The sequence below is a fragment of the Balaenoptera physalus genome, assembly GCF_965194825.1.
Source record: "Balaenoptera physalus genome assembly, chromosome: 9".
NCBI lineage: Eukaryota > Metazoa > Chordata > Mammalia > Artiodactyla > Balaenopteridae > Balaenoptera > Balaenoptera physalus.
The window spans coordinates 38,653,873-38,675,844 of NC_138888.1; the positions used below are offsets into that span (position 1 = coordinate 38,653,873).

The following is a 21,972-nucleotide window of genomic DNA, read 5'->3' on the forward strand; positions in this document are numbered from 1 at the left end:
CAGCTGCACAGCAAAGCGACTCAACCATATATATGCAGGTATCCATTCTCCCCCAAACTCCCCTCTCATCCAGGCTGCCACATAACATTAAGCAGAGTTCCCTGTGCTATACAGTAGGACCTTGTTGGTTATCCATGTTAAATATAGCAGTGCAGATCCCCACTTCTTTTGAAGCTGATTCTGGCTACCTGGCAATCAAAATAATTTGTATGAAATCAAAATGAATGGAATGAAAAAGTAGGCATGGAAAGTACTGTCACATATCCTCGCTGCTCTGCTCCAATTGTGAGACACCAACTTTCAAGAAACATCACCCATATCAAATTTCTCAGTAATATTTACCTCTCATTTTTTCCACCATATCAATAACTAGCTGTTTTCATCTCCAAAGTGCTTCTCAAACATTAAATAATCTCAGATTACACACTCTGTTCTTTGCATATATCTTGACCAGCTGTCAGAGAAGGCAATTTATTTCCCCTCAACTTTATTCTTCTTGGCACTGTGTGGCTTCTATAAGTAAATCTGAATGGAAATTGAAAGTTACAACCTAGTGTGTTTCCATAACAAAGGCAACACATAATTTTCCTTAAGCAGGATAACCTTCAGATTACTTTCAAATTGCTTATGGTTTTGCTGTTGGATACTCAGAATGTTTTCATCACCTTGGAATCTTGATTAATTCTTAAGTGGAATTTGTGAGGATGTGAGGATGAAAAAAACAATAGAAAAGATTAAAAAATTGTTTAGTGTTAACTTTGTCATTTTTATTTGTTTAAAATATTGTACCATAATTGTTTTGGCAGGACTGTATGGTGAAATAAAATTTGGAATTTATATTAAAATCAGTTCTTTAAAAAATTAAAAGTCAGATTTTAACTGTGAACTTGCATTACTTCCTGAATTTATATAGTCTCTCATTTTTCTGATAAAAAAGGGAAAAAATGTAGAAATTCTTACCCCATAGAAAGTTTTCTGTCTTTTAAAAATGGGACCAGGATTCAACTAATTTGTATCAAATCTCAGTAAGTTTATTTGTTCAGTTTCAAGACACCAAGCAGGTGTGTATGTTATTGTCTGCAGAAGTACTTACACACAGTTCACTGAAGTAAATCTAAAGAGCAAAAGCAATTCTTCCCATGTGCTCTATATGGTGATAGTAGGAAGCCTTCCAGAAGTTAAAAAACTGGAGTTTAGCAACATATCAGCTTTCAGGTGGGCCTCTCCTAAACACTTATAATTCATTTACTCTCCTGCGAATCATTTGATTCACTTGTAGCCCCACTTGAGTCTTAAATTGCATTTCAAAGTATTTCTATCATTCATCCATTTTCAGAACTGCCATTAGAAGTGATGGGAATTTGGCACCAAATTCAGTGAGAGGATATGATATGAGTTCTTTCTAATTTTTCCTTCTTTGAGCACCACCTCAGGTACAAACTGTGAAATCTGTTTTTTAAAGTTATTTTTCCATCTTGGTATCATTTCAACTAAATTGAATTCCTGAGCTTGGGATATGTATTCACATAGATTTTCAGAGAAGAAAGGAGATTTATTGTTACTATTATTAATTTATACCTAAAGTTGTTTTAAAATTTTAATTAAATGATTTTACCACTGATGTTTCTCATCAGCTTTTTACTCTTAAAAATATATGCCTAGATTTACCATTGTCATCTAAAAATAGTTGTATTAGTTATGTTTGGTTATTATTAATACCTACTAATATATACACTAGAATGTATTTGATTTTCTTTTCCCTAGTCAGTCTAGAATTTTATGTCATTTATTTTATTTCTATATAGGGGAGGAAAGTACCATTTTATGGGTAAAGAAACAAAAGAGGAAAACTTTATTAACTAGAGTACTTAATATTGCATGTGGTATTTTCATTTCTTCTGTCAACAACTAAAATTTGTCTTATGAACTGAATTTATACTTTAAGTACCCAGTGCACACATCTGTTTGAGGGTTCAAACTTTATTTTTGTACTTTAAAGAATTCAGTTACATTGATAACATTTGAATAATAACAAAATAAGTTTATTTGTTATCAATCATCTCTCTTAATTTTGTTAATGGGGAAAAACAGGATCCATTAATATGAATAAATTACAGTATGTGTCCCTGTTTTCCTGTATTACAAGAAATAAATTGATTAGGAAAGACATTGAGGAAGTCATAGCATTCTTTTTTTGGTTCCCTGAAAATGTCTTAGCCTAATGTATATGTTTATTAAGTGGAAATAAATGTCTGCATTTATCAAGGAGTTAGTCCCTTAGCCTTTGTTTCTAAGGTTAATCTTGCACTTCTAGCCCTTCCTTATAATGATAGTAATGGTTGTAGTCCTACCTGTAGAAGTAGTGGCCAAAGTAACGATGATAGTGATGATGGTAATAGCGAAGATTATTCTAAGAGTAACTCCATTTAGGTGAAATTCATTTTGTAAAAAATGTCAAAGACGTTTCCGGTTGGGAGTGGAAAAACTTTTTTTAATTTTTAATGTCAAAGAAGTTTGAAAATTTGCTTTTTAAAAAATATTTGGGAATGTAATTTAGAGATAAAATTGAAAGTATTTACTTACGTATATTAGAATGTGATTAATCAAATTTTTCTCTTCCCTGATATGTAATTCTTTAATTGTTGTAGACAAAGTCGCTCATATTTAAAGTATATGAAATATACTGTTAAGCTGTAATTTTGGCAGAAATATTTGGATTGTTAGGGGTATTTTTTCTCTTTAGTACTCAGTTATTTACTCCACATCTGTGTAATTTCTGGTTGGTCTTCAATTGTTCTTAAGTGAAACATGATATATTTGTTCCAAATAATCTCTAAGTTTCCTCTAGAGATAACTTTCTATGAGTCAAGGCTTGTCAATATAGTCATATATGCCTGCTCTCCATTGAGGGGGTGCTTTCTAGTCATGCAAAGGCAGCAACTTTACAGAAGAAAAATGAGTTACAAAATTTTTAAATGTTTACTCTATACATAAAAATATAAAAAGAAAAAGTAAACAGTTGAAGGAAAAAGGTGCAAAATAAGGTTAGATAAAGTGGTACTATCCTATATGTGTGTGTTTATGTATAAACATACATGTATACACACATGCAGACACGTAAGTACATTTACACGTAGACACATGCATATATGTATATGCAAATATACATATACAAAATATATACATATACATTATGTATATATGTATATCTGTACACAATTTTATAAACCACCAGAAGGAGGTTTATAGAAAAAAGAACAAAAAACTTCACAGGATAAGAAATATAAATGAAAAATAAACATATAAAAGAGCTTATCTCTAGCAATCAAAGAATTGCAAATGAAGTAGAATTTTCCTCCTGTGTGATTGCACATATTTTGAATACCGGTAATACCCAGGGTTGTCAAGGATAAGGAAACAGAGACTGCTGGCATACACAATTTCCAAAAATAAACTAATTTTCAAATATATACATATATTCTCAAAAGATATAAAAGTGATTATATTATTTGCCCAGAAATTCTATATTTAGGAAATTCTCCTTATACAAAAATCATTAATATGTGCTGAGAAAACTTCTGCCATGTCCCTGGGTAGAAAGCTGTTCGACTAAATTATGCATAGCCACGGAATGACATGCCATGCAGCCACTTAAGTGGTATTTTATGGAATATGTACAGCAAGAAATCATGTTTATTATATATTGCCTAGTAAAAAAAACTAACAGAGTGTGTTGATGACTTGTCAGAAACAAATAAAACATATTTATGTATTTACTTGCATGTACAGAAGAGTAGGTATAAATAGAACAATATGTCAACAGTTGTTTTTACGTGGTGAGAATACAAATAATTATCTATGGTAAATCTATTGTTTAATAAAAAACCCAAATAATTATCTATTTATTTATTTTGCAATTTTTTATATTTTTTGAATTTTCAGTCATGAACTGAAAGTGTAGACTTTTGTAAGCAGGAATAAAAAGTTTCTGGATATAATAAGATTTTCCAACATTAATCTCTTAAATCTTCTATGCCCCTTTCACAAATAAAAATTAATGGCTTTAATAGAGGGTCAATTATGCTGTTAAACCAGAATATCCAAAAGAAATGTCATCCATTTGAACTATTTTATCACTGATTTTGTTTCTCTCCCAGAGGGGATATTTTTGCTTGCATTTAGACCTGACATATGAACCTAAATAAAAGAAAAAGGTGTTAAAAAGCAACTTGACCAAAAAAGCCATTGCCCTTGATGGTATTGGGTATATGAGGCGGTAAGGGAGATGCAAAAATGATTGAAGATTATGACATAGTTTGTGGCCTGGATGGCAGTACTTATGGAACTTGGGAGACGAGGAATGCTGATTATGAGGGCCTATGGGTATCAGGGTGGAGGGTAAATGCTGAGAAAGTGAAATGTGGTAGCGGGCAGAGAGGTTGGCTCTACCACTAAAGAGGTGTATTCTGCCATAGAAGATGCTATAAAAGAGCTATATATACTTATACAGTCTGTGTTTTGTGGGGAAGGGGTTTTTGTCATCAATATTTGACGTGAAATTCCAAGTTGTAATTCTCCTTTTCCAATGTTCGATTAGGAAATACATCTACGACCACAACTGTGGTAGACAGCAAGAATGGATCTGTGCCCAAATCCCCTGGGAAAGTGGTGAAGAGGACAGTCACAGAAGATATAGTGACGACATTCAGTTCCCCAGCAGCCTGGCTTCTGGTCATTGCTCTGATCATCACGTGGTCAGCTGTGGCCATTGTTATGTTTGACTTAGTGGATTACAGAAACTTTTCAGGTAAGATCCATGAAGTTTGGCTTTTCTTTTCTTTTTTTAAATTAATTTTTATTGGAGTATAGCTACTTTGCAATGTTGTGTTAGTGTCTGCTGTACCGCAGAAGTTTGGCTTTTAAATGGAAAGAAACAGAGTTCTCTCCAGCTCTGGCTTTGTTCCTCTTCACCCTGCACATAAGCAAAGCATCCCACAAACATGCTTGAGGGCCGCCGCTAAGGGCTAGTTCCCATCTTCACCTTTCCTTCTAATCTTTGCCTGTTGTTCTCATAGACTTCAAATGCAACCTGATTTGAAGAGCTGAACAAAAGCTCAATGTTATAGTTTCATGAGGAAAACAATTCCAAAGCTTGGTGGATATTTGGTTTGGGAAGAGGGACTTTATCAATCATTAATAAAGGATAATTTGTAGATTTTACACTCGGCTATATAAAACCAAACCAAACCCAAATAAAACACTTCTGGACAAATGGAAAATCCTGTATTTTTAAGTCCCCCACTATCTGGCTCCAAGTTTCCTTCCCAGACATTCTCTTTGCTCCTCCCATTAAAACGTCCTATTTTGATTTCCTAAAAATAAAGAATGTTAAAAGGAATTTCCAGGAATTACTTGTAATGCGATACTATGGCCAGCCATGTGTTCTTATAGATTTGGAGTGAAATAGGAATATCACAAGTGAGGAAATTTAGATTTTCATTATGGCCTATCCAATCTCTGAGTATATTGTTCATCTCTTTGTTCAAGGTCTTTCTGTTTTTTTAAAATTATATTTGTCTATTTCCACATCTGACATGCTCTATTGAGCATGTGAGTTCCTTCAGGGAAGGAATCGGTCAGGTGCTCAATAAGTATAAATGAATAGATGAATGAGTTTATGCTTATGCCTTTGTATCATAAGCAAAAACATTTTATTAGCCTCTTAATGTGCTCGTTCATATTTGCACTGTGCACCCTCCAACCTACCTGTTCTTTCTTCAGTAAGAGTGGAATCGGTAGAACCCAGAAACTATAAATACTGTAAGTTGCATTCTATATACTGAGAGATCCTCTACTTCTCATTATGGTATTTTACTTATTCAACAATTATTATCAAGTATCTACTACATATGCCAGGAAATGGCTATGTTAAAAGAAATGCAAGTATGAATAACATAAAGTCAAAAAACTGTATAGTTTGGGTTTATTGATATGGAGGTGTGACTGAGATGACTCTGCCCCCTGTACCGTTGGTAGCTGGGTTAAAGTGAGCATCATCTAACAGGCAGAGCTACGTCTCATGATGTCAACCAAAGCAAAAGGGCTATTTATCCAGAGCCATAAACCTCTGCTTTAAGTAGGCAATAGTTTTGGTATACTGTGTAATGCAGACTCCTAAAAGAATATACGGTTGAAATGCCTATAATATAAAATATGACCTAGAATTTTAAGTGAAAAACAGTTGGTTACATTACTCTAGGAAATTTCATTTCCCTTGAGCCTATATTGACTGATATTTTTCATCTGTTCTTTTTTAGAATTTCATTCATTCAAATTTTAGAACCAAATATGGTCATATAATGTAGTTCTTCAACTTTTACAGTAGATGTATTTTAAGAATTGTGTGTAAATCTAATATTTGTAAAGATAATATTTTAATAAGTATACTGAATAAATTACTGTTGAATTTGTTCTTAATTATTTGATAAAATGAGCAGCTACCTATAATTAAATTTTCAGATTAGATTACTTAAATGTAAGGCACACAGTCCACAGTAGAGCTTCCTTGGACCATTGTAATTAGGTACTATGGATAATGCCTATGTTCCTGGCATTTCATCTGATAGGGGAAAAATAACCTCTGTATTATTACTACTTCATTTCTTCTTTCGAGAAATGTTTGCTAAGTACATCTTTGTGAAGACTCCTCCTCCAGTTCTACATATTTATTAATGACCTAACCATCTATCCATTCCGTGGAAAAAGAAACCTGCAAGTCATCTGTTAAATCTGCTGGGCACCTGTTCAGTTACCACACTGTATGCCAGCCAACCCTCTTATGCCTCATAAATTTGCTCCCTCCTCTTATTACCACAGTCTCCATTACTACACTTCAGACCTTGATTCTCTTTTGAGGGGGCTAATGCAGTTTCTTCTTGTCTGCCTCATCCAGGTCTCTCCCCTTTAACATTGCCCCCAAGGTATCTTCATAAAACATGAATTTCACTGAGTATTTCTGCCAAGTACAAATTCCTTGGCATGAAATTCAAGTCCTTGGCTTAGCCCTTTATTTTCATCTTGTAAATCCGCTCATGCATCCCGTTTTCCAGCCATACTTCCTATTGCTCTCACCTGTTTTCCTTCCCTAGGAAAACATACACTCTCACTCCTCTCTGCCTCTGCTCATACCATCCATCCTTCCCTCATTCCCTGATCCAGTATAGCAGAAACTGTAAGAAAGTAGTTAAGAATGTGAACTCTGGTGCTGCATTTCCTTGCTATTAAATCCACATCTTGCAACTTTCTAGCTGTTGAGATATCAGAAAAGTCACTTAGTCTCTCTTTGCTTCAGTTTCATCATCTATACCATAGTACCTATGTAATAAGATTAAGAGAATTATACAAATGAATATATTTGGAGTGTTTAGAACAGAGCCTGGTTTATCACAAGTACTGCATACATTTTTTTAAAATTTTATTTATTTATTAATTTTTTAAACATCTTTATTAGACTATAATTGCTTTACAATGGAGTATTAGTTTCTGCTTTCTAACAAAGTGAATCAGCCATACATATACATATGTCCCCATATCTCCTCCCTCTTCCATCTCCCTCCCACCCTCCCTATCCCACCTTTCTAAGTGGTCACAAAGCACCGAGCTGATCTCCCTGTGCTATGCAGCTTCTTCCCACTAGCTATTTTACATTTGGTAGTGTATATATGTCAATGCCACTCTCTCACTTCATCCCAGCTTACCCTTCCCCCTCCCCGTGTCTTCAAGTCCATTCTCTACGTCTGCGTCTTTATTCCTGTCCTGCCCCTAGGTTCTTCAGAACCTTTTTTTCTTTAGATACCATATATATGTGTTAGCATACGGTATTTGTTTTTCTCTTTCCGACTTACTTCACTCTGTATGACAGACTCTAGGTCCATCCACCTCACTACAAATAACTCATTTCTTTTTATGGCTGAGTAGTATTCCATTGTATATATGTGCCACATCTTCTTTATCCATTCATCTGTCAATGGACACTTAGGTTGCTTCCATGTCCTGGCTATTGTAAATAGAGCTGCAATGAACATTGTGATACATGACTCTTTTTGAATTATGGTTTTCTCAGGGTATATGCCCAGTAGTGGGATTGCTGGGTCATATGGTAGTTCTATTTTCAGTTTTTTAAGGAACCTCCATACTGTTCTCCATAGTGGCTGTATCAATTTACATTCCCACCAACAGTGCAAGAGGGTTCCCTTTTCTTCACACCCTCTCCAGCATTTATTGTTTGTTTGTTTGTTTTGCTGTGAAAAAGCTTTTAAGTTTCATTAGGTCCCATTTGTTTATTTTGGTTTTTATTTCCATTTCTCTAGGAGGTGGGTCAAAAAGGATCTTGCTGTGATTTATGTCATAGAGCGTTTTACCTATGTTTTCCTCTAAGAGTTTTATAGTGTCTGGCCTTACATTTAGGTCTTTAATCCATTGTGAGTTTATTTTTGTGTATGGTGTTAGAGAGTGTTCTAATTTCATTCTTTTACATGTAGCTGTCTAGTTTTCCCAGCACCACTTATTGAAGAGGCTGTCTTTTCTCCATTGTATATTCTTGCTTCCTTTATCAAAGATAAGGTGACCATATGTGCGTGGGTTAATCTCTGGGCTTTCTATTCTGTTCCGTTGATCTATATTTCTGTTTTTGTGCCAGTACCATACTGTCTTGATTACTGCAGCTTTATAGTATAGTCTGAAACCCGGGAGCCTGATTCCTCCAGCTCCGTTTTACTTTCTCAAGATTGCTTTGGCTATTCGGGGTCTTTTGTGTTTCCATACAAATTGTGAAATTTTTTGTTCTAGCTCTGTGAAAAATGCCATTGTTAGTTTGATAGCGATTGCATTGAATCTGTAGATTGCATTGGGTAGTATAGTCATTTTCACAATGTTGATTCTTCCAATCCAGGAACATGGTATATCTCTCCATCTGTTTTTTTTTTTTTTTTTTTTTTTTTTTTTTTTTAACATCTTTATTGAAGTATAATTGCCTTACAATGGTGTGTTAGCTTCTGCTTTATAACAAAGTGAATCAGTTATACATATACAATATGTTCCCATTTCTCTTCCCTCTTGCATCTCCCTCCCTCCCACCCTCCCCATCCCATCCCTCTAGATGGTCACAAAGCACCGAGCTGATCTCCCTGTGCTATGCGGCTGCTTCCCACTAGTTATCTATTTTACATTTGGTAGTGTATATATGTCCATGACACTCTCTTACCCTGTCACATCTCACCCCACCCCCTCCCCATATCCTCAAGTCCATTCTCTAGTAGGTCTGTGTCTTTATTCCCGTCTTGCCACTAGGTTCTTCATGGCCTTTTTTTTTTTTTTTTTTTTTTTTTTTTCCCCTTAGATTCCGTATATATGTGTTAGCATACTGTATTTGTTTTTCTCTTTCTGACTTACTTCACTCTGTATGACAGACTCTAACTCCATCCACCTCATTACAAATACCTCCATTTCATTTCTTTTTATGGCTGAGTAATATTCCATTGTATATATGTGCCACATCTTCTTTATCCATTCATCTGTCGATGGACATTTAGATTGCTTCCATGTCCTGGCTATTGTAAATAGAGCTGCAATGAACATTTTGGTACATGACTCTTTTTGACCTATGGTTTTCTCAGGGTATATGCCCAGTAGTGGGATTGCTGGGTTGTATGGTAGTTCTATTTGTAGTTTTTTAAGGAACCTCCATACTGTTCTCCATAGTGGCTGTATCAATTTACATTCCCACCAACAGTGCAAGAGTGTTCCCTTTCCTCCACACCCTCTCCAGCATTTATTGTTTCTAGATTTTTTGATGATGGCCATTCTGACCGGTGTGAGATGATATCTCATTGTAGTTTTGATTTGCATTTCTCTAATGATTAATGATGTTGAGCATTCTTTCATGTGTCTGTAGGCCATCTGTATATCTTCTTTGGAGAAATGTCTATTTAGGTCTTCGGCCCATTTTTGGATTGGGTTGTTCGTTTTTTTGTTATTGAGCTGCATGAGCTGCTTGTAAATCTTGGAGATTAATCCTTTGTCAGTTGCTTCATTTGCAAATATTTTCTCCCATTCTGATGGTTGTCTTTTGGTCTTGTTTATGGTTTCCTTTGCTGTGCAAAAGCTTTTAAGTTTCATTAGGTCCCATTTGTTTATTTGTGTTCTTATTTCCATTTCTCTGGGAGCTGGGTCAAAAAGAATCTTGCTGTGATGTATGTCATAGAGTGTTCTGCCTATGTTTTCCTCTAAGAGTTTGATAGTGTCTGCCCTTACACTTAGGTCTTTAATCCATTTTGAGTTTATTTTTGTGCATGGTGTCAGGGAGTGTTCTATTTTCATACTTTTACATGTACCTGTCCAATTTTCCCAGCACCACTTATTGAAGAGGCTGTCTTTTCTCCACTGTATATGCTTGCCTCCTTTATCAAAAATAAGGTTCCCATATGTGTGTGGGTTTATCTCTGGGCTTTCTATCCTGTTCCATTGATCTATATTTCTGTTTTTGTGCCAGTACCAAACTGTCTTGATTACTGAAGCTTTGTAATATAGTCTGAAGTCAGGGAGCCTGATTCCCCCAGCTCCATTTTTCGTTCTCAAGATTGCTTTGGCTATTCGGGGTCTTTTGTGTTTCCATACAAATTGTGAAATTTTTTGTTCTAGTTCTGTGAAAAATGCCAGTGGTAGTTTGATAGGGATTGCATTGAATCTGTAGATTGCTTTGGGTAGTAGAGTCATTTTCACAATGTTGATTCTTCCAATCCAGGAACATGGTATATCTCTCCATCTATTTGTATCATCTTTAATTTCTTTAATCAGTGTCTTATAATTTTCTGCATACAGGTCTTTTGTCTCCTTAGGTAGGTTTATTCCTAGATATTTTATTCTTTTTGTTGCAATGGTAAATGGGAGTGTTTTCTTAATTTCACTTTCAGATTTTTCGTCATTAGTGTATAGAAATGCAAGAGATTTCTGTGCATTAATTTTGTATCCTGCTACTTTACCAAATTCATTGATTAGCTCTAGGAGTTTTCTGGTAGCATCTTTAGGATTCTCTATGTATAGTATCATGTCATCTGCAAATAGTGACAGCTTTACTTCTTCTTTTCCGATTTGGATTCCTTTTATTTCTTTGTCTTCTCTGATTGCTGTGGCTAACACTTCCAAAACTATGTTGAATAATAGTGGTGAGAGTGGGCAACCTTGTCTTGTTCCTGATCTTAGTGGAAATGGTTTCAGTTTTTCACCATTGAGGACAATGTTGGCTGTGGGTTTGTCATATATGGCCTTTATTATGTTGAGGAAAGTTCCCTCTATGCCTACTTTCTGCAGGGCTTTTATCATAAATGGGTGTTGAATTTTGTCGAAAGCTTTCTCTGCATCTATTGAGATGATCATATGGTTTTTCTCCTTCAGTTTGTTAATATGATGTATCACATTGATTGATTTGCGTATATTGAAGAATCCTTGCATTCCTGGGATAAACCCCACTTGATCATGGTGTATGATCCTTTTAATGTGCTGTTGGATTCTGTTTGCTAGTATTTTGTTGAGGATTTTTGCATCTATGTTCATCAGTGATATTGGCCTGTAGTTTTCTTTCTTTGTGACATCTTTGTCTGGTTTTGGTATCAGGGTGATGGTGGCCTCGTAGAATGAGTTTGGGAGTGTTCCTCCCTCTGCAATATTTTGGAAGAGTTTGAGAAGGATAGGTGTTAGCTCTTCTCTAAATGTTTGATAGAATTCACCTGTGAAGCCATCTGGTCCTGGGCTTTTGTTTGTTGGAAGGTTTTTAATCACAGTTTCAATTTCAGTGCTTGTGATTGGTCTGTTCATATTTTCTATTTCTTCCTGGTTCAGTCTCGGCAGTTTGTGCCTTTCTAAGAATCTGTCCATTTCTTCCAGGTTGTCCATTTTATTGGCATAGAGTTGCTTGTAGTAATCTCTCATGATCTTTTGTATTTCTGCAGTGTCAGTGGTTACTTCTCCTTTTTCATTTCTAATTCTATTGATCTGAGTCTTCTCCCTTTTTCTCTTGATGAGTCTGGCTAATGGTTTATCAATTTTGTTTATCTTCTCAAAGAACCAGCTTTTAGTTTCATTGATTTTTGCTATTGTTTCCTTCATTTCTTTTTCATTTATTTCTGACCTGATCTTTATAATTTCTTTCCTTCTTCTGGCTTTGGGGTTTTTTTGTTCTTCTTTCTCTAATTGCTTTAGGTGCAAGGTTAGGTTGTTTATTCGAGATGTTTCCTGTTTCTTGAGGTAGGCTTGTATTGCTCTAAACTTCCCTCTTAGAACTGCTTTTGCTGCATCCCATATGTTTTGGGTCGTCGTGTTTTCATTGCCATTTGTTTCTAGGTATTTTTTGATTTCCTCTTTGATTTCTTCAGTGATCTCTTGGTTATTTAGTAGTGTATTCTTTAACCTCCATGTGTTTGTATTTTTTACAGATTTTTTCCTGTAATTGATATGTAGTCTCATAGCATTGTGGTCAGAAAAGTTACTTGATACAATTTCAATTTTCTTAAATTTACCAAGGCTTGATTTGTGACCCAAGATCTGGTCTATCCTGGAGAATGTTCCATGAGCACTTGAGAAGAAAGTGTATTCTGTTGTTTTTGAATGGAATGTCCTATAAATATCAATTAAGTCCATCTTGTTTAATGTATCATTTAAAGCTTGTGTTTCCTTATTTATTTTCATTGTGGATGATCTGTCCATTGGTGAAAGTGGGGTGTTAAAGTCCCCTACTATGATTGTGTTATTGTTGATTTCCCCTTTTATGGCTGTTAGCATTTGCCTTATTTATTGAGTTGCTGCTATGTTGGGTGCATAAATATTTACAATTGTTATATCTTCTTCTTGAATTGATCCCTTGATCATTATGTAGTGTCCTTCTTTGTCTCTTGTAATAGTCTTTTTTTAAAGTCTATTTTGTCTGATATGAGAATTGCTACTCCAGCTTTCTTTTGATTTCCATTTTCATAGAATAACATTTTCCATCCCCTCACTTTCAGTCTGTATGTGTCCCTAGGTCTGAAGTGGGTCTCTTGTAGACAGCATATATACGGGTCTTGTTTTTGTATCCATTTAGCCGATCTATGTCTTTTGGTTGGAGCATTTATCCATTGAAATTTAAGGTAGTTATCGATATGTATGTTCCTATTACCATTTTCTTAATTGTTTTGGGTTTGTTATTGTAGACCTTTTCCTTCTCTTGCGTTTCCTGCCTAGAGAAGTTCCTTTAGCATTTGTTATAAAGCTGGTTTGGTAGTGCAGAATTCTCTTGGCTCTTGCTTGTCTGTAAAGGTTTCAGTTTCTTCTTCAAATCTGAATGAGATCCTTGCTGCTTAGAGTAATCCTGTTTGTAGGTTTTTCCCTTTCATCACTTTAAATATGTCCTGCCACTCCCTTCTGGCTTGCAGAGTTTCTGCTGAAAGATCAGTTGTTAACCTTATGGGGATTCCCTTGTATGTATTTGTTGTTTTGCCCTTGCTGCTTTTAATATTTTTTCTTTGTATTTAATTTTTGATATTTGATTAATATGTGTCTTGGAGTGTTTCTCCTTGGATTTATCCTGTACGGGACTCTCTGTACTTCCTGAACTTGACTGACTCTTTCCTTTCCCATGTTAGGGAACTTTTCAACTATAATCTCTTCAAATATTTTCTCAGCCCCTTTCTTTTTCTCTTCGTCTTCTAGGGCCCCTATAATTCGAATGTTGGTGTGTTTAATGTTGTCCCAGAAGTCTCTGAGACTGTCCTCATTTCTTTTCATTCTTTTTTCTTTATTCTGCTCTGCGGTAGTTATTTTCACTATTTTATCTTCCAGGTCACTTATCCATTCTTCTGTCTCATTTATTCTACTGTTGATTCCTTCTAGAGAACTTTTAATTTCATTTATTGTGTTGGTCATCATTGTTTGTTTGCTCTTTAGTTCTTCTAGGTCCTTGTTAAAGTTTCTTGTATTGTCTCCATTCTATTTCTAAGATTTTGGATCATCTTTACTATCATTACACTGAATTCTTTTTCAGGTAGACTGCCTGTTTCCTCTTCATTTGTTTGGTCTGGTGGGTTTTTACCTTGCTCCTTCATCTATTGTGTGTTTCTCTGTCTTCTCATTTTGCTTAACTTACTGTGTTTTGGTTCTCCTTTTCGCAGGCTGCACGTTCGTAGTTCCCATTGTTTTTAGTGTCTGCCCCCAGTGGGTAAGGTTGGTTCAGTGGGTTGTGTAGGCTTCCTGGTGGAGGGGACTGGTGCCTGTGTTCTGGTGGATGAGGCTGGATCTTGTCTTTCTGGTGGGCAGGACCACATCTGGTGGTGTGTTTTGGGGTGTCTGTGACCTTATTATGATATTAGGCAGCCTCTCTGTTAATGGGTGGGGCTGTGTTCCTGTCTTGCTAGTTGTTTGGCATAGAGTGTCCAGCACTGGAGCTTGCTGGTCATTGAGTGGAGCTGGGTCTTAGCATTGAGACAGAGATCTCTGGGAGAGCTTTTGATGTGGATCTGGGAGGTCTCTGGTTGTCCAATGTCCTGAACTTTGCTCTCCCAGCTCAGAAGCACAGGCCTGACCCCTGGCTGGAGCACCAAGACCCTGTCAGCCACACAGCTCAGAAAACATGGGAGAAAAAAAGAAAGAAAGAAAAAATAAATAAAATTAAGTTAGTAAATTAAAAAATTATTAAAAATTAAAAAATTCAAAAGTAATAAAAGAAAAGAAAGTAAGAAAGAAGAGAGCAGCCAAACCAAAAGACAAATCCACCAATGATAAAAAGCACTAAGAACTATACTAAAAAAAAAAAGAAAAGAAAAAAAAAACGGACAGACAGAACCCTAGGGCAAATGGTAAAAGCAAAGCTTTACAGACAAAATCACACAAAGAAGCATGCACATACACACTCAGAAAAAAAGGAAAAATATATATATATCTATATATAAAAAAAAAAGGAAGAGAGCAACCAAATGAATAAACAAATTTACCAATGATAGTAAACTCTAAATATTAAACTAAGATAAACATAAAACCAGAAACAAATTAGATGCAGAAAACAAACCCCAAGTCTACAATTGCTCCCAAAGTCCACTGCCTTAATTTTGGGATGATTCGTTGTCTCTTCAGGTATTCCACAGATGCAGCGTACATCAAGTTGACTGTGGAGATTTAATCCGCTGCTCCTGAGGCTGCTGGGAGAGATTTCCCTTTTCTTTTTTGTTCGCACAGCTCCTGGGGTTCAGCTTTGGATTTGGCCCTGCCTCTGTGTGTAGGTCGCCTGAGGACATCTGTTCCCTCCAAGACAGGACAGGGTTAAAGTAGCAGCTGATTCAGGGGCTCTGGCTCACTCAGGCCGGGGGGAGGGAAGGGTACAGATTGCGGGGTGAGCCTGCAGTGGCAGAGGCCGGCGTGATGTTGCACCAGCCTGAAGTGCGCCATGTCTTCTCCCAGGGAAGTTGTCCCTGGATCACAGGACCCTGGCAGTGGCGGGCTGCACAGGCTCGAGGGAGGGGAGGTGTGGATAGTGACCTGTGTTTGCACACAGGCTTCTTGGTGGCGGCAGCAGCAGCCTTAGTGTCTCATGCCCGTCTCTGGGGTTTGCGCTGATAGCTGCGGCTCACGTCCGTCTCTGGAGCTCCTTTAGGCGGCGCTCTGAATCCCCTCTCCTCGTGCACCCCGAAACAATGGTCTCTTGCCTCTTCGGCAGCTCCAGACTTTTTCCTGGACTCCCTCCTGGCTAGCTGTGGCGCACTAGCCCCCTTCAGGCTGTGTTCACGCAACCAACCCCAGTCCTTTCCCTGGGATCCCATTGAAGCCCAAGCCTCAGCTCCCTGCCCCCGCCCATGCCGGCGGGTGAGCAGACAAGCCTCTCAGGCTGGTGAGTGCTGGTCGGCACCGCTCCGCTGTGCGGGAATCTCTCCACTTTGCCCTCCGCACCCCTGTTACTGTGCTCTCCTCCGTGGCTCCGAAGCTTCCCCCCTGCCACCTGCTCCCTGTCTCCGCCAGTGAAGGGCCTTCCTAGTGTGTGGGAACTTTTCCTCCTTCACAGCTCCGTCCCAGAGCTGCAGGTCCGGTCCCTATTCTTTTGTGTCTGTTTTTTCTTTTTTCTTTTGCCCTAGCCAGGTACGTGGGTAGTTTCTTGCCTTTTGCGAAGTTTGAGGTGTTCTGCCAGCGTTCAGTAGGTGTTCTGTAGGTGTTGTTCCACATGTAGATGTATTTCTGATGTATTTGTGGGGAGGAAGATGATCTCCACGTCTTACTCCTCTGCCATTTTGAGGGTCTCCCCTGTATACATTTTAATATCACTAGTAAGAGATTCATTCCTCAGTTTTCTTGAAGGATGAACTCATCCTTTTTTTCTGAAAGAATTCCAGATTTCCTAAGAAAAATTCACTGTACCATGCTTTCATTTTCTTAGTCCCTTACAGGCACCTGTATTATCAGCAGTTAACACATTGTATTGTTAATATCTGTTTACTTGTCCATCTCACTCAAAAACTTAACCTTATTCAAGGAAGAAATTCTCTTATTCATCTCTGTACATGAGTGTCTGTCACATAGCAAGTTTTCTGCTATATATTGCTTAAAGGAATGAATAATGCTGATAGGTTGATTTTGAAACAATTCCTTACCTTAGGAAGAAAGAAATATTTATCATAAAATTTTTATTTCTTCCAGTCAAACAGGTTTTGACCCACTTTAAAAACTAATAAGTACATTTAATAAAATTAGAATGAAAAATAAAATATGTTTATGAAATGATACTTGTCATATTTTGTAATGGTCATCTATTGCTGCATAATAAATTACTGGAAAAGTAAGAGGTTTAAAAAAATAATAAACATCTATCACTCCACACAGTTTCTGTGGCTTAGGAATTTGGGAATGGCTTAGGTGGGTGGTTCTGGCTTAGGGTATATCTTGATGTTGCAGTGAAGACCTTGGCTGGGGCTGCAGACATCTGAAATTTTTTTTCTGGGGTTGGGGACCAATTGGCAAGATGTCTCACTCATTCGGCTTTTAAGTTAACGCTGGTGTGTCCTCACAACATGGCAACTGGCATTACCCAGACTGAGTGATTCGAGAAAGAGCAAGGCAGAAGCCACAATGCCCCTTATGACCTACACTTAGAAATCCCGCGCTGCCATTTCTGCAAAATCCTTTAGGTCATAACAGCTCAACCCTATTCAGTGTTGGATGAGACTATACAATGGTAGGAATGCCCACAGGCAAGAATCATTGGGGGCCACTGTGGTGGCTGGTTACCACATATTTTACTCTCAGAAAGTTATATTGCCAAGTTATGTATCTTAAGATAAATACTTAGATCTAAGGATGTACCATTCAGTACTCTAGTTGACAAAGAGAGATTGTAATTACAACAGGTGCAAAGAGAAAGGTGGTGTGTTGGGATGGCTGGCAACCTGAAGCCAGATTTCAGAAGACAAATATTCTCCAATGGATTTGAAATTTTAAAAAGTCTCAAAGCTAAAACTCTCCTGGACATATATATTAATTCTTCAAATAAGAAATTCAAATACTTTTTGCTAATTAAAATTTGAATGATCAACTTCTAGAACCAAAAGAGTATAAATTCAAGGACATTGTATAATTATAGCATAAAACCTGTATTAACCACTGGTTGGATGGGATACATCCACTTGTATCAAAATTCTGATTTCTTTTCTCCATTTATCAAGTTTTAACTTGCCTTTTTAATGTTTTTTTCACAGAAAAAAAATCATTTGCTTCATTAAGAGTTTCAAAATGTAAATGATCCTCTTGTGTTTCTAATGCTATTTTTAATTGATACATTTCAAACATTTACCAGGGATTAATATTATTACCATGATGAGCCTTTTGTAGCACATAATAGTCTTCAAAATATATATTTTTAATGTTTAAAAAACAAGGTTGGTGGTACAAGAAAGCATACTAGAAATAGTCGCTCTGAAAGCCAGAGAGAGCACCTGTCCTTGGGCTCTGACACTTGAGAAAAGTAGGTGAATGCTTCCAAGATATTAAAAACTGTTTACAGAGAAATGAAAACCTATTTTCATAAGCAAGTACTATAGTGGATTGAGAAGAATGTTTCTCCTCTGGCCAATCTTCACAATTCCCTACTTTCTGAATTTGATCTGGTTGATCTGTATACAATCTACTTGTGAAGCACTAATAGAATTGGCTTATTTCAAAAGACTTGGGTTCACTCATATGCTTATTTCAGAAGACTTGGGTTCACTCACATCTCTATAACCTACAAGTTAACATGACTAAGAAATTATATTTTCTTGTCTGTAAAATGACACCTTGGTTCCTGGTCTGCAAAATTTGTGACTTTACTTCATCTTTTCTTTCTTTTTTTTTTTTTTTTATAAATTTATTTATTTATTTATTTTTGGATGTGTTGGGTCTTAGTTTCTGTGCAAGGGCCTTCTCCAGTTGCGGCGAGCGGGGGCCACTCTTCATCGCGGTGCGCGGGCCTCTCACTGTCGCGGCCTCTCCTGTTGCGGAGCACAGGCTCCAGACGCGCAGGCTCAGTAGTTGTGGCGCACGGGCCTAGTTGCTCCGCGGCATGTGGGATCTTCCCGGACCGGGGCATGAACCCGTGTCCCCTGCATTGGCAGGCGGATTCCTAACCACTGCGCCACCAGGGAAGCCCCTCATCTTTTCAAATAAGACAAATTTTAGGACACAAAAATCAGATACTAGAAAAGAGATTTCACCTACCCTTCATTTCTTACTAAACATAATGTCAAAATACTATTCGAACAATGCTATGGTCTATCTGTCAGAATTTGATGAGAGTAGAGTCACTGTAAGTGATGTAAAACAGGGAATTTATTTTGTATGGCTTATGCATTCATGGGAGCTGATTAAGTAGTCTAGGTGAGGCTGTTGCAGTTTCTCTGGTACAGGGTCAGAAGTCAGCAGAGTGGAAGATAGTATAGAGGAGAAAAAATATCTTTGTCCTCTCCCTTTCTAAATTCTTGGCTGGGCCCCCTCTAACAAAAGACAAATTAATGAGAGAAAAGCACTCAGATTTATTTAATATAAGCTTTGTGGGACATAGGAGCCTTCCTTCATAAGGAAATGAAGCCCTTAAGAGGCAGTTAAACCTGAGCATTTTTATGCTAGGTTTGGTGATAAGTGAAAAGTGGTGAAAAAATGTGACACGACAAAAAAGGGTCTGAGCTAAGTGTAGCAGATTGGGGGACGCAGTAAGGCCTGTTCATTCAGATTCCTCTGTGCATTTGAGGATAAGGACATTCCTTTCCTCTGGGTGTAGGGAGGGCCTCTCTCACAGGAGGGTTTTATGACCTGCTTTAGGGGAAGGTCAGAAAGTTCTTCTTGCACATGCTATTTGTTCCATTCCTTCAGCTGAAAATATTCAGTATGCTAAGGTGCCACATTTTGGGGTAGCGTGTCCTGAACCCCATCACTGAAAAAGGCAGATGGAAATAGAATAGGGGAGACAAAGGACAACCTGGAACCCTCATTTGACTCTCACCACCTCAAATTACGATGATGTGGGTGAGCTGCAATATAAGCTGGTGCCTTCCACCTGCTGAAGGAGATGCTGAAGGAGGAGGGCCAGTCAGTGGGAACTGGAAGAGATGCAGCCTGCTGCTGTCACACATCAAGACCAGCCAGCATACCTGCTATAATGTGCATGAGAGGTGACAGCGCCTGCCCTATACCAACCTTCAGAGAATAAACAGTGGCTATTACTTCTATTTTGCCTTCCAAAGCTTGTGTAAATTTCTCTTGTACCCAACTGTTACCTGGAACATTCATGTAAGGGAATTCTGGGAAATGTAGTTCAAGTTTAGTGACTTGACAGCACACAAAACCACACCATAGGATGACTATATAATTTATCATCCAAAACAGGACACTTGTGAGAGTGAAATGGAAAGCTATGAATATTTACCTCAGGACAATAGGCACAAACCAAGGTGTCTGATCACCCGGATATTATGTCTTCCGAAACCCCAAGTTGGGGTGGAGGGGCAGAGTAATGTTCATTCCTTAATAACTGAGCCTAGGGGGTCACAAAGGCTGCTAGAGGCCTCGCCCCCAAGCTTCTGTAGACTCAGCCAGGAAGTCCTTCCAGAAAAGGGTGGAGTGCCGTGATAATTTAATGATTCTTTCAGGGTCAGAATTCGTGGTCTTTTGTTGACATTCCTTACAGACTTCTTTGCCTTATTTACAAAGAGACAACTTTCTCTCTAGACAATAAATGCGAACAAGTAGGGTTTCTAAAGAAATGACTACAAACTTAGTTATTAGTGCATGTTAATGATTTTCCTCTAGGTCAGAATGTACGGGAGTAAATTGTAGTAATTCGTGGCTTTTCTTACCTAAAAACAAGGGTCATAATTTATTAGCATCTTCATCCATAAGAAGGGAAAATCATTATATGGCTGTACCAGGGGGTCTCAAAGCACATATAGTAATTCTTGCAGGCATTCCACAAAATATACTTATTTCGAAACAATTTTGAAAGAGTTAGATAAGATAATCTATGTAAAACATACCCGCCTGGCACATAGGAGGCACTCATTAAATGCAACTTGAATTTGCGTCTTATTACCAGGAAGTAAGATCAGTAATCTGAGAAGAGAGCCAGCAAGAATATGATGGTAGGAAGCATCAATTTCTTATGAAAGTCTTGCAGACATCTCCTGATGTGCCTTTTAAATAGACTTTCTAATGAGGTGTGCCATTTATCTACTGCTCTTAAAAATTAATTTCCCTGATATTTTTTTTCCCCTGGCACTTAGCCCAGTAAAACAGGTGCACTGTTTGTCAGGCTATGAGTTTAGAGGCGCAAAATGATTCAGGGAAGACCCAAAGTCAATCACAATGTTTAAATTTAACATTTAATAGTTATGTATATATGTATATGTGTCTGTGTGTCTGTGTGTGTGTATATATATAGAAATGCCTGTGTGACTGCATATGTATGAATATGTTATTACATTTTAAGAGACTTGGAAAACTGGGACACTAAATGCAACATTTTAGACTTTATCAGTTCTCATGTGTACTGAGTTTTCAAGAATCGCTGACATTTTTGTGCTTCTTATTCTGATTCAAGTCTTATCTCAAATCCCACATTTTCTGTTCAATGACCCAGGCCTGTTTCGTCTTCTTGGTCACTACATCTATAAGGATGCATTTCATTACCTAATTCCAATCTGCTTATAAACACCTCAAGGAAACAGAAGTTTTTATAGTCCAATGGTTCCCAGATCCTAATCAGAGTTTGTTGATTCTTCATGAAATGAAGAAAAATATATCCACTTTAAAGATGTGTCCTTAATTCTATTGTTCCTACGTTTTTGGTCTTAAAATTCTCTTTTGAAATGATGATAATGACAGATATTGTTCCTGTTACAGTTTTTAAATGACATTTTCTTACAAAATAGAAAGTTGGCAATTCAATGTTGGGCTCCAGGTTTTTGCTGGTGGCAGATTTCAAGGTCAAGAAATCCAAGTTTGATACCAATGCTCTATACCGCTCATTTGAACCTTAGCAAATGAGACTTTATATTTATAGATGTATCTAGATGGATACAATTATAAATCATACCATAATACCCCACTTTTTGATGGTCCAGCTATTAAACATCTTTTAGTGCTGTGCTTGGATTCACTTCCTTAGAGAAACCTTTCCTGAACTTTCAGTATAAATCAAGTCACTCTATCCTAATTCCCCATTATATCATTTACTCTTTACTCACAGCACTTATTACAAGTTACATACATTTGATTGTGTGTGGTTACTTATTTAATATCTTTCTTCTCTACTGATCTGTTAGGTTTGCAAGGAAAATGACTGTCTATTTTATTTGCTTGATTTTTCTAGTGCTTAGAAGTGTTTAGCACTGTGAGCTCAATAAACATTTGAATGAATGTTGAGATGAAAGAATGAAT

The 21,972-nt window shown here is 37.2% G+C and overlaps 1 protein-coding gene across 14 annotated transcripts in view; it reads left to right on the plus strand.

Moving 5' to 3' along the window:
• TRDN (triadin) overlaps positions 1-21,972 on the plus strand; it is a 376,317-nt gene that overhangs the window by 51,803 nt on the left and 302,542 nt on the right. For all 14 annotated transcript variants that reach the window (XR_014267283.1, XR_014267284.1, XM_082474630.1 and 11 more), the window contains exon 2: positions 4,598-4,807. Coding sequence is in view for 12 of the 14 variants with exons in the window: in XM_082474630.1 (XP_082330756.1) it covers positions 4,598-4,807 (210 nt within the window). In the remaining 2 variants the exon portion in view is untranslated. The remainder of the gene's footprint in view (positions 1-4,597; positions 4,808-21,972) is intronic.